We start from the raw sequence: 13,404 nt of genomic DNA, 5'->3' as shown, positions 1-13,404 counted from the left end.
ATGCGGTATGAATACTTTGTGAAGAAACTGTAAATCCCCAAGTCAAGGGGTATGAATACTTTGTGAAGGCAATGTAAACCCCCAAGTCAAGTAGTATTAATACTTTGTGAAGGCACTGTGAATCCCCAAGTCAAGGGGTATGCATACTTTGTGAAGGCACTGTAAATCCACAAGTTAAGCAGTATGAATACTTTGTGAAGGCACTGTACATCCCCAAGTCAAGGGGTATGAATACTTTTTGAAGGCACTGTAAATCCCCAAGTCAAGCGGTATGAATACTTTGTGAAGGCACTGTAAATCCACAAGTCAAGCAGTATGAATACTTTGTGAAGGCACTGTAAATTCCCAAGTCAAGCGGTATGAATACTTTGTGAAGGCACTGTGAATCCCCAAGTCAAGGGGTATGAATACTTTGTGAAGGCACTGTAAATCCCCAAGTCAAGCGGTATGAATACTTTGTGAAGGCACTGTAAATCCCCAAGTCAAGCGGTATGAATACTTTGTGAAGAAACTGTAAATCCCCAAGTCAAGGGGTATGAATACTTTGTGAAGGCACTGTAAATCCCCAAGTCAAGTATTATGAATACTTTGTGAAGGCACTGTGAATCCCCAAGTCAAGGGGTATGAATACTTTGTGAAGGCACTGTAAATCCCCAAGTCAAGTAGTATGAATACTTTGTGAAGGCACTGTGAATCCCCAAGTCAAGGGGTATGAATACTTTGTGAAGAAACTGTAAATCCCCAAGTCAAGGGGTATGAATACTTTGTGAAGGCACTGTAAAACCCCAAGCCAAGCGGTATGAATACTTTGTGAAGGCACTGTAAATCCCCAAGTCAAGTAGTATGAATACTTTGTGAAAGCACTGTAAATCCCCAAGTCAAGTAGTATGAATACTTTGTGAAGGCACTGTAAATCCCCAAGTCAAGCGGTATGAATACTTTGTGAAGGCACTGTAAATTCCCAAGTCTAGTAGTATGAATACTTTGTGAAGGCACTGTGAATCCCCAAGTCAAGGGGTATTAATACTTTGTGAAGGCACTGTAAATCCCCAAGTCAAGCGGTATGAATATTTTGTGAAGGCACTGTAAATCCCCAAGTCAAGCGATATGAATACTTTGTGAAGAAACTGTAAATCCCCAAGTCAAGGGGTATGAATACTTTGTGAAGGCACTGTAAATCCCCAAGTCTAGTAGTATGAATACTTTGTGAAGGCACTGTGAGTCCCCAAGTCAAGGGGTATGAATACTTTGTGAAGGCACTGTATAAATCCCCATGTCAAGCGGTATGAATACTTTTTGAAGGCACTGTAATTCCCCAAGTCAAGCAGTATGAATACTTTGTGAAGGCACTGTAAATCCCCAAGTCAAGCGGTATGAATACTTTGTGAAGGCACTGTAAATCCACAAGTCATGCGGTATGAATACTTTGTGAAGAAACTGTAAATCCCCAAGTCAAGGGGTATGAATACTTTGTGAAGGCAATGTAAACCCCCAAGTCAAGTAGTATTAATACTTTGTGAAGGCACTGTGAATCCCCAAGTCAAGGGGTATGCATACTTTGTGAAGGCACTGTAAATCCACAAGTTAAGCAGTATGAATACTTTGTGAAGGCACTGTACATCCCCAAGTCAAGGGGTATGAATACTTTTTGAAGGCACTGTAAATCCCCAAGTCAAGCGGTATGAATACTTTGTGAAGGCACTGTAAATCCACAAGTCAAGCAGTATGAATACTTTGTGAAGGCACTGTAAATTCCCAAGTCAAGCGGTATGAATACTTTGTGAAGGCACTGTGAATCCCCAAGTCAAGGGGTATGAATACTTTGTGAAGGCACTGTAAATCCCCAAGTCAAGCGGTATGAATACTTTGTGAAGGCACTGTAAATCCCCAAGTCAAGCGGTATGAATACTTTGTGAAGAAACTGTAAATCCCCAAGTCAAGGGGTATGAATACTTTGTGAAGGCACTGTAAATCCCCAAGTCAAGTATTATGAATACTTTGTGAAGGCACTGTGAATCCCCAAGTCAAGGGGTATGAATACTTTGTGAAGGCACTGTAAATCCCCAAGTCAAGTAGTATGAATACTTTGTGAAGGCACTGTGAATCCCCAAGTCAAGGGGTATGAATACTTTGTGAAGAAACTGTAAATCCCCAAGTCAAGGGGTATGAATACTTTGTGAAGGCACTGTAAAACCCCAAGCCAAGCGGTATGAATACTTTGTGAAGGCACTGTAAATCCCCAAGTCAAGTAGTATGAATACTTTGTGAAAGCACTGTAAATCCCCAAGTCAAGTAGTATGAATACTTTGTGAAGGCACTGTAAATCCCCAAGTCAAGCGGTATGAATACTTTGTGAAGGCACTGTAAATTCCCAAGTCAAGCGGTATGAATACTTTGTGAAGGCACTGTAAATCCCCAAGTGAAGAGGTGTGAATACTTTGTGAAGGCACTATAAATCCTCAAGTCAAGCGGTGTGAATACTTTGTGAAGGCACTGTAAATCCCCAAGTCAAGCAGTATGAATACTTTGTGAAGGCACTGTAAATCCCCACGTCAAGCAGTGTGAATACTTTGTGAAGGCACTGTGAATCCCCTAGTCAAAGGGTATGAATACTTTGTGAAGGCACTGTAAATCCCCAAGTCAAGTAGTATGAATACTTTGTGAAGGCACTGTAAATCCCCAAGTCAAGCGGTATGAATACTTTGTGAAAGCACTGTGAATCCCCAAGTCAAGCGGTGTGAATACTTTGTGAAGGCACTGTAAATCCCCAAGTCAAGCAGTATGAATACTTTGTGAATGCACTGTAAATCCCCACGTCAAGCAGTGTGAATACTTTGTGAAGGCACTGTGAATCCCCAAGTCAAGGGGTATGAATACTTTGTGAAGGCACTGTAAATTCCCAAGTCAAGTAGTATGAATACTTTGTGAAGGCACTGTAAATCCCCAAGTCAAGGGGTTTGAATACTTTGTGAATCCACATGCTGTGTGGATCAGGTGTTTCTATTTTTCCTGGCAAGTAAATGACAGGCTAATTATTGTGTTTGTAGACAGTCATGTTTAATTTATTATTTAAAATGTTCATGCTTTGGTGAAACTAAATTAGAGGCCTAGATTCACCTTGAAAACAGTTGTGTTTTGTTATTTATTAATTCAAATGTTCATACAAATAGCCTATAGGACAGGTCGTTCAGTTGTGTTGTATTACTGTGTAGGAGACTTGGTCTTCGAGCCTGAATGTTTTGTTTGTTTTTTCAAGTACAATGTTTTAAATCAGGGATGAAGACACAACGGGCAATGTTTTAAATCAGGGATGAAGACACAACGGGCAATGTTTTAAATCAGGGATGAAGACACAACGGGCAATGTTTTAAATCAGGGAGGAAGACACAATGGGCAATGTTTTGCTTTTCAGATTTTTCATGTATAAGAACATCATTCTATTGTAACAACTTTACAGGCAAATTTCTATGCTGTTAAGATGAATTACCATCATCAAGATGTGATTTATTCTGAGCACCATGGGTGCAATTTACTGGTCCCCACAAGAATAGTTAAACACGTCCACACACACACATACACCGTACACACACACCTCGTGCTCCAGACTGCTGTATTCTCCCTCAGTGTTTTCTCTGATGATGATGATGTCGATGTTCCTGTGACGAGTCCGAACGCCTGGCAGAGACTGGCAGTGCATCACGTTGGCATACAGGTCCAGACTGGTACTGTAGGGGTGGAGGTCAGAAAGACATTAGAGAAAGACAGAGTGAGAGAACACAGGGACAGAGGGAGAGAGAGACAGAGTGAGAGAACACAGGGACAGAGGGATAGAGAGAGAGAGTGAGAGAACACAGGGACAGAGGGAGAGAGAGACAGAGTGAGAGAACACAGGGACAGAGGGAGAGAGAGACAGAGTGAGAGAACACAGGGACAGATGGAGAGAGAGACAGAGTGAGAGAACACAGGGACAGAGGGAGAGAGAGAGAGTGAGAGAACACAGGGACAGAGGGAGGGAGAGAGTGAGAGAACACAGGGACAGAGGGAGAGAGAGACAGAGTGAGAGAACACAGGGACAGAGGGAGGGAGAGACAGAGTGAGAGAACACAGGGACAGAGGGAGAGAGAGACAGAGTGAGAGAACACAGGGACAGAGGGAGAGAGAGACAGAGTGAGAGAACACAGGGACAGAGGGAGGGAGAGACAGAATGAGAGAACACAGGGACAGAGGGAGGGAGAGACAGAGTGAGAGAACACAGGGACAGAGGGAGGGAGAGACAGAGTGAGAGAACACAGGGACAGAGGGAGAGAGAGACAGAGTGAGAGAACACAGGGACAGAGGGAGGGAGAGACAGAGTGAGAGAACACAGGGACAGAGGGATAGAGAGAGAGAGAGAACACAGGGACAGATGGAGAGAGAGACAGAGTGAGAGAACACAGGGACAGAGGGAGAGAGAGACAGAGTGAGAGAACACAGGGACAGAGGGAGGGAGAGACAGAGTGAGAGAACACAGGGACAGAGGGAGAGAGAGACAGAGAGCGAACACAGGGACAGAGGGAGAGAGAGACAGAGTGAGAGAACACAGGGACAGAGGGAGAGAGAGACAGAGAGATGGCAGGAGGGAAGGCTAGTACATGCTGTACGGGAGAGACAATATGGTGCAATATGCAGAAATGCAATATGCAGAAATTGCTTCGCCATTTCCTGGTTGCAAAAATTTGAATAGTTCTGATGTCAGTTTGAAAAAACAAGCACTACAAAACATTAAGAACACGTGCTCTTTCCATGACTCAATATTAGGGGGTGTTCCTAATGTTTGGTAGACTCAGTGTATAGTGTAGAAGAGAATGCTTGTACCTTCTAAACCTGTAAATAACCACAAATATCCTATTTTCCTCTGTTTGAATCTGGAGGACAAAACCCAAAGTAAAAGACGCAAATCCAAACTTTATGCACTGGAAACATAGAAATATCAATCATCTACCGCTTCTTAGACTTGCTTTCAATGCGGATGACAGATTTATAACTCACATTTCTACGTGAATTTGGTCGCGTCACCCCAAAAGTGGCATATTGCCGCTTTAAAGCAGAAAGCCGCAGGTCGTGGGCCGCCCCATTTCCTGTGTGGTGTTTTCACTTTGAACGAAAACAAGGGGGTTTAGCCCTGGGCCACCATGGGCCAGGCCTTCTGGGCTAGGTGTGTCTTTGTATTAAACCCACCTACTTGAATGACCCTGCTGCTCCAGAGCTGAAGAGGAAGTGAGAAGTGAGCAGAAGGACATAAGACAAAGGAATGTGTAGTATCTGTGTGTGTTAACTGTAAGGGTACCCATGGTGCTGGAGACCAAAGGTGTTTGCTGATAGAGAGGTAGGTTTAGGTTGCCAGAATCAGAGTAGTGCAGAAGGTGTCGTATGCTGAGACAGTGAAGAGAGTAGAAGAGGAAGATGGGCAAGTTGGTATAGTGGTGAGGTTTTAATGGGTCTAGGCCTAGCTAGTGTAGTGGTGAGGTTTTAATGGGTCTAGACCTAGCTAGTTTAGTCGTGAGGTTTTAATGGGTCTAGGCCTAGCTAGTTTAGTGAGGAGGTTTTAATAGGTCTAGGGTTGGTGTGTGTGTATGGTTCCCAATTGGAGGCAGCTAATAATCATTACCAATATTGAGGATCATACTTAGTGTGTCCTTTTTCCCACCTGCTAGGGGGGATATTGTTTTGTATGAGTGGGTTAGGGTTAGTGACTAGGGGGGTTTCTAGGTATTATATACTTAGTGTGTCCTTTTTCCCACCTGCTAGGGGGGGATATTGTTTTGTATGAGTGGGTTAGGGTTAGGGTTAGTGACTAGGGGGGTTTCTAGGTAGTATATACTTAGTGTGTCCTTTTTCCCACCTGCTAGGGGGATATTGTTTTGTATGAGTGGGCTAGGGTTAGGGTTAGTGACTAGGGGGGTTTCTAGGTATTATATACTTAGTGTGTCCTTTTTCCCACCTGCTAGGGGGATATTGTTTTGTATGAGTGGGTTAGGGTTAGTGACTAGGGGGGTTTCTAGGTATTATATACTTAGTGTGTCCTTTTTCACACCTGCTAGGGGGGATATTGTTTTGTATGAGTGGGTTAGGGTTAGTGACTAGGGGGGTTTCTAGGTATTATATACTTAGTGTGTCCTTTTTCACACCTGCTAGGGGGGATATTGTTTTGTATGAGTGGGTTAGGGTTAGTGACTAGGGGGGTTTCTAGGTATTATATACTTAGTGTGTCCTTTTTCACACCTGCTAGGGGGGATATTGTTTTGTATGAGTGGGTTAGGGTTAGGGTTAGTGACTAGGGGGGTTTCTAGGTATTATATACTTAGTGTGTCCCTTTTCCCACCTGCTAGGGGGGATATTGTTTTGTATGAGTGGGTTAGGGTTAGTGACTAGGGGGGTTTCTAGGTATTATATACTTAGTGTGTCCTTTTTTCCACCTGCTAGGGGGATATTGTTTTGTATGAGTGGGTTAGGGTTAGTGACTAGGGGGGTTTCTAGGTATTATATACTTAGTGTGTCCTTTTTCCCACCTGCTAGGGGGGATATTGTTTTGTATGAGTGGGTTAGGGTTAGTGACTAGGGGGGTTTCTAGGTATTATATACTTAGTGTGTCCTTTTTCCCACCTGCTAGGGGGGATATTGTTTTGTATGAGTGGGTTAGGGTTAGTGACTAGGGGGTTTCTAGGTATTATATACTTAGTGTGTCCTTTTTCCCACCTGCTAGGGGGGATATTGTTTTGTAGGAGTGGGTTAGGGTTAGGGTTAGTGACTAGGGGGGTTTCTAGGTATTATATACTTAGTGTGTCCTTTTTCCCACCTGCTAGGGGGGGATATTGTTTTGTATGAGTGGGTTAGGGTTAGTGACTCGGGGGGTTTCTAGGTATTATATACTTAGTGTGTCCTTTTTCCCACCTGCTAGGGGGATATTGTTTTGTATGAGTGCCTATGAGCGCTACGCATTTCACGATCGTTATATCTTTGTTGTTTTGGAAGTTTCACTAACATTAAAATGTGGAACTCTACTCACGCTGCGCCTTGGTCCAATTATTCATATGACAGTCGTGAAAGAATATTCCCCCAAGTCAGGACCAAGCAGCGTTCCCAGGAGGTGCAGGAGAGTTGGCCATGGGAAGAGATACTAGGTGGATGCGAGACCCTTCCTTGGCGGGAGTCGCCGAGGAGTAAAGGAGGACAGCGACGACGCCGGGGTCCGCGGCCACAAACAGCCCAAGGGCAACCCCAAGTTGTTTGGGGGGGAGGCACAAGGGGCGGTCGGCCGGGGAGAGAGCCAGAGACCGTCTGGGAGTCGATGGAGCAGTTTGAGGAGGGATATCGGAGAGAGATGTTGGCTAGGAGTATGCTGCAGCGCAGGCGTTTTGAGGAGCGTGTCATCATTCCCGTGCAACCTGGGCCGGCTCCACGCATCAGGCCTCCAGTGCGCCTTCCCAGCCCGGTACGTCCTGTGCCGGCTCCCCACACTTGTCCAGCAGTGCGTGGGTACAGTCCGGAGTCTCCAGCGACGTTCTACAGCCCGGAACATCCAGTGACGGTCCACGGCCCAGAGCTTCCAGTGACGGTCCATGGCCCGGAGCTTCCAGTGACGGTCCACGGCCCGGAGCTTCCAGTGACGGTCCACGGCCCGGAGCTTCCAGTGACGGTCCACTGCCCGGAGCTTCCAGTGATGGTCCACGGCCCGGAGCTTCCTGCGCCGGTGCTCAGTCCAGTCATGGCGTCCAGTCCCGTTCCATGGTCGGAGCCTTCCTCTGCGTCAGTGCCCAATCCGGGCACGGCTTTTAGCCCGGCTCCATGGCCGGATCTGCGGTCCGAGCGGGTGCTACGTCCCGCACCGGAGCCGCCACCGATGCTAGTTGCCCACCCCATCTAGTTTTAGGGTTTGCAGTCGGAGTCCGGGGGGGTACTGTCACAAAATGTGGAACTCTACTCACGCTGCGCCTTGGTCCAATTACTCATACGATGGTCGTGACAGTTTTAATGGGTCTAGGGTTAGTTGGTAGAGAGGTGAGGTTTTAATGGATCTAAGGTTTGTTTGGGATTTTATTTTTTACAAAGAGTAATGAAGTCCTACAGAATAGTTGGCTGATACACAGCCAATACATTACGTGGAGGCATGCACCTTTAACATTTGTTTGTGTACAGCAATAATACCAAAGAAGAAGGAGAGGAAGTGAATGTCACTTGCAAACTAATGTTACAGCCGCCAAAAACAAAAAGAGAAGATGAATCCAACAAGCATTATTCTCAGTTCTTGGATCTGAAACAACCCCACAAGAGATAAATACAGTTGACGTCGGAAGTTTACATAATACTTAGGTTGGAGTCATGAAAACTCGTTTTTCAACCACTCCACAAATGTCTTGTTAACAAACTATAGTTTTGGCAAGTCGGTTAGGACATCTACTTTGTGCATGACACACGTAACAAATGTTTACAGATTATTTCACTGTATCACAAATCCAGTGGGTCAGAAGTTTACATGCACTAAGTTGACTGTGCCTTTAAACAGCTTAAAAAACATTAATAAAGTACAGTATCTTTTACGTTGCTATTTTGAGTTTATCTCTATAATTATATTGTTTATATTTTTTTTAAGTATTGTTTGTGCATTGTTTGTGTTTGTGCATTGCCAGTCAGGGGGGCAGTAATTTTGGAGCCCACTGTACAGTGTGTGCAAATGAGGTAAGATAAGGGAGGAAGTGTCACGACTTCCGCCGAAGTCGGTCCCTCTCCTTGTTCGGGCGTCGTTCGGCGGTCGACCTCACCGGCCATCTAGCCATCGCGATCCACTTTTCATTTTCCATTTGTTTTGTCTTTGTTTAACACACCTGGTTTCAATTCCCCAATTACATGTTCATTATTTAACCATCTGTTTTCCCCATGGTTTTTGTGCGTGATTGTTTTATGCATGTTCGGTCCGTTATCGTGGGCTCGGTATTACGACATGTTATTGGAATATTTGAGTAAAGTTACTTGTGTTACTCATCTCTGCTGACCTGCGCCTGACTCCTCTGCACCAGCTACACCCAGACCACTACAGGAAGGCAATAAATAGGCCATGGTGGTGAAGTAATTACAATTTACCAAATAGACACTGGTGTGATTGATGTGAAGAAGTTGAATGTGCAAGTGGATGTACTGGGGTGCAAAGGAGCAAGATAAATAAATAAATACAGTATGGGGATGAGATAGTTGGATGGGCTATTTTCAGATGGGCTATGTACAGGTTCAGTGATCTGTGAGCTGCTCTGCTGCTTAAAGCTAGTGAGGGAGATATGAGTCTCCAGCTTCAGTGATTTTGCAGTTTGTTCCAGTCATTGGCAGTAGAGAATTGGAAAAAAAGGCGGCCAAAGGAGGAATTGGCTTTGGGGATGACCAGTGAGATATACCTGCTGCAGCGCGTGCTACGGGTGAGTGGTGACTATGGTGACCAGTGAGCTGAGATAAGGTGGGGTTTTACCTAGCAGAGACTTATAGATGACCTGGAGCCAGTGGGTTTGGCGACGAGTATGAAGCAAGTGCCAACCAACGAGAGCGTACAGGTCACAGTGGTGGTTAGTATATGGGGCTTCGGTGACAAAACGGATGGCACTGTGATAGACTGCATCCAATTTGTGTGTGGAGGCTATTATGTGTTGGAGGCTATTATGTAAATTACATCGCTGAAATCGAGGATCGGTAGGATGGTCAGTTTTACGAGGATATGTTTGGCAGCATGATGAAGGATGCTTTGTTGCGAAATAGGAAGCCGATTGTAGATTTAATTTTGGATTGGAGATGCTTAATGTGAGTCTGGAAGGAGAGTTTACAGTCTAACCAGACACCTAGGTATTTGTAGTTGTCCACATATTCTAAGTCAGAACCATCCAGAGTGGTGATGCTGGATGGTTTGGTGCGGGCAGAGATCGCTTGAAGATCATGCTCTTAGGTTTACTAACGTTTAAGAGCAGTTGGAGGCCACGGAAGGAGAGTTGTATGGCATTGAAGCTCGTCTGGAGGTTTGTTAACACAGTGTCCAAAGAAGGACCAGAAGTATACAGAATGGTGTCGTCTGTGTAGAGGTGGATCAAAGAATCACCAGCAGCAAGAGCGACATCGTTGATATATAGAGAGAAAAGTGTTGGCCCGAGATTTGAACCCTGTGGCACCCCCTAGAGACTGCCAGAGGTCCAGACAACAGGCCCTCCGATTTGACACAATGAACTCTGTCTGAGAAGTAGTTGGTGAACCAGGTGAGGCAGAGACAGAAAGACAGTAACATTTTATTTGATGACAGAATGAATAACCAGCCTGTCAATATACAGTATTGATTCCTATCTAGTGTGAACCAGGACAACTGAATGAATTACCAGTGTGGTCAGTCGAGAAGATAATGTCTCATCTGCATGACATATTGGTGGACTTTGGGCCATCAAGTCATAGGATGGATAAATTAGCATGAAAATAATTATCAAATCATAAAGCATAACAGAAAATGAATAGGGTCATTAGACCTATCCCAGAAGGCCAGACCAAGGCGGCTCAGGGCTCAACCTCCTGGGTTTAGCTCAAAGTGAAAAAGAAAAACAAGAAGTGGGGTGTGTGGCATAGGGTCGCCCACAATCAATAGATTCCTGCTTTAAATCTACCACATGGAGAGGTAGGGTGAGGGGTTAGGTCAGGGATTAGAGGTCAGAGGATCTCACCGTAGCAGGTTATTTCTGGATATAAAAGAGGGAGGCAGGTTGTGGTTGGTCTCAATGTTGCCTGGAGAAAAAACACACTGATTAGATATTGTACCTCTGTCTCTGTGTCTTTCCATCTCTGTCTTTCCATCTCTGTCTTTTTATCTCTGTCTTTCCATCTCTGTCTTTTTATCTCTGTCTTTTTATCTCTGTCTTTCCATCTCTGTCTTTCCATCTCTGTCTTTTCATTTCTGTCTTTTTATCTCTGTCTTTTTATCTCTGTCTTTCCATCTCTGAATTTTTATCTCTGTCTTTCCATCTGTTTTTCCATCTCTGTCTTTCCATCTGTCTTTCCATCTGTCTTTCCATCTGTCTTTCCATCTCTGTCTTTCCATCTCTGTCTTTTTATCTCTGTCTTTCCATCTGTCTTTCCATCTGTCTTTCCATCTCTGTCTTTTCATCTCTGTCTTTCCATCTCTGTCTTTTTATCTCTGTCTTTCCATCTCTGTCATTCCATCTCTGTCTTTCCATCTCTGTCTTTTTATCTCTGTCTTTCCATCTGTTTTTCCATCTCTGTCTTTCCATCTGTCTTTCCATCTGTCTTTCCATCTGTCTTTCCATCTCTGTCTTTCCATCTCTGTCTTTTTATCTCTGTCTTTCCATCTGTCTTTCCATCTGTCTTTCCATCTCTGTCTTTTCATCTATGTCTTTCCATCTCTGTCTTTCCATCTCTGTCTTTTTATCTCTGTCTTTCCATCTCTGTCATTCCATCTCTGTCTTTTTATCTCTGTCTTTCCATCTGTCTTTCCATCTCTGTCTTTTTATCTCTGTCTTTCCATCTCTGTCTTTTTATCTCTGTCTTTCCATCTGTCTTTCCATCTGTCTTTCCATCTCTGTCTTTTCATCTCTGTCTTTCCATCTCTGTCTTTGTATCTCTGTCTTCCATTTCTGTCATTCCATCTCTGTCTTTCCATCTCTGAATTTTTATCTCTGTCTTTCCATCTGTTTTTCCATCTCTGTCTTTCCATCTGTCTTTCCATCTGTCTTTCCATCTCTGTCTTTCCATCTCTGTCTTTTTATCTCTGTCTTTCCATCTGTCTTTCCATCTGTCTTTCCATCTCTGTCTTTTCATCTCTGTCTTTCCATCTCTGTCTTTTTATCTCTGTCTTTCCATCTCTGTCATTCCATCTCTGTCTTTCCATCTCTGTCTTTTTATCTCTGTCTTTCCATCTGTTTTTCCATCTCTGTCTTTCCATCTGTCTTTCCATCTGTCTTTCCATCTCTGTCTTTCCATCTCTGTCTTTTTATCTCTGTCTTTCCATCTGTCTTTCCATCTGTCTTTCCATCTCTGTCTTTTCATCTATGTCTTTCCATCTCTGTCTTTCCATCTCTGTCTTTTTATCTCTGTCTTTCCATCTGTCTTTCCATCTGTCTTTCCATCTCTGTCTTTTCATCTATGTCTTTCCATCTCTGTCTTTCCATCTCTGTCTTTTTATCTCTGTCTGTTTATCTCTGTCTTTCCATCTCTGCCTTTTTATCTCTGTCTTTCCATCTGTCTTTCCATCTGTCTTTCCATCTCTGTCTTTTTATCTCTGTCTTTCCATCTCTGTCTTTTTATCTCTGTCTTTCCATCTCTGTCTTTTTATCTCTGTTTCTACATCTCTGTCTTTCCATCTCTGTCTTTTTATCTCTGTCTTTCCATCTGTCTTTCCTTCTCTGTCTTTCCATCTCTGTCTCTCCATCTCTGTCTTTTTATCTCTGTCTTTCCATCTGTTTTTCCATCTCTGTCTTTCCATCTGTCTTTCCATCTGTCTTTCCATCTGTCTTTCCATCTCTGTCTTTCCATCTCTGTCTTTTTATCTCTGTCTTTCCATCTGTCTTTCCATCTGTCTTTCCATCTCTGTCTTTTCATCTCTGTCTTTCCATCTCTGTCATTTTATCTCTGTCTTTCCATCTCTGTCATTCCATCTCTGTCTTTCCATCTCTGTATTTTTATCTCTGTCTTTCCATCTGTCTTTCCATCTCTGTCTTTCCATCTCTGTCTTTTAATCTCTGTCTTTCCATCTGTCTTTCCATCTGTCTTTCCATCTCTGTCTTTTCATCTATGTCTTTCCATCTCTGTCTTTCCATCTCTGTCTTTTTATCTCTGTCTTTCCATCTCTGTCATTCCATCTCTGTCTTTTTATCTCTGTCTTTCCATCTGTCTTTCCATCTCTGTCTTTCCATCTCTATCTCTCCATCTCTGTCTTTTTATCTCTGACTTTCCATCTCTGTCATTCCATCTCTGTCTTTTTATATCTGTCTTTCCATCTCAGTCATTCCATCTCTGTCTTTTTATCTCTGTCTTTCCATCTGTCTTTCCATCTCTGTCTTTTTATCTCTGTCTTTCCATCTCTGCCTTTGTATCTCTGTCTTTCCATCTGTCTTTCCTTCTGTCTTTCCATCTCTGTCTTTTTATCTCTGTCTTTCCATCTCTGTCTTTTTATCTCTGTCTTTCCATCTCTGTCTTTTTATCTCTGTTTCTACATCTCTGTCTTTCCATCTCTGTCTTTTTATCTCTGTCTTTCCATCTGTCTTTCCTTCTCTGTCTTTCCATCTCTGTCTCTCCATCTCTGTCTTTTTATCTCTGTCTTTCCATCTGTTTTTCCATCTCTGTCTTTCCATCTGTCTTTCCATCTGTCTTTCCATCTCTGTATTTCCATCTCTG

The 13,404-nt window shown here is 43.7% G+C and overlaps 1 protein-coding gene across 1 annotated transcript in view; it reads right to left on the bottom strand.

Moving 5' to 3' along the window:
* Nucleotides 1-3,362: 3,362 nt before the first annotated feature.
* LOC118966137 (isocitrate dehydrogenase [NAD] subunit gamma 1, mitochondrial-like) overlaps nucleotides 3,363-13,404 on the bottom strand; it is a 67,256-nt gene continuing 57,214 nt past the window's right edge. Inside the window, exons 6-7 of the mRNA XM_036989153.1 lie at nucleotides 10,719-10,779; nucleotides 3,363-3,725 (exon numbers count right to left, since the gene is read on the bottom strand). Coding sequence (XP_036845048.1) covers nucleotides 3,530-3,725; nucleotides 10,719-10,779 — 257 coding nt within the window. The 3' untranslated portion in view covers nucleotides 3,363-3,529. The remainder of the gene's footprint in view (nucleotides 3,726-10,718; nucleotides 10,780-13,404) is intronic.

This window comes from Oncorhynchus mykiss, chromosome 9 (genome assembly GCF_013265735.2).
Source record: "Oncorhynchus mykiss isolate Arlee chromosome 9, USDA_OmykA_1.1, whole genome shotgun sequence".
Classification (NCBI taxonomy): Eukaryota; Metazoa; Chordata; class Actinopteri; order Salmoniformes; family Salmonidae; genus Oncorhynchus; species Oncorhynchus mykiss.
The sequence above is the reverse complement of the archived record's forward strand: the minus strand, read 5'-3'. Positions and strand labels throughout refer to the sequence as shown.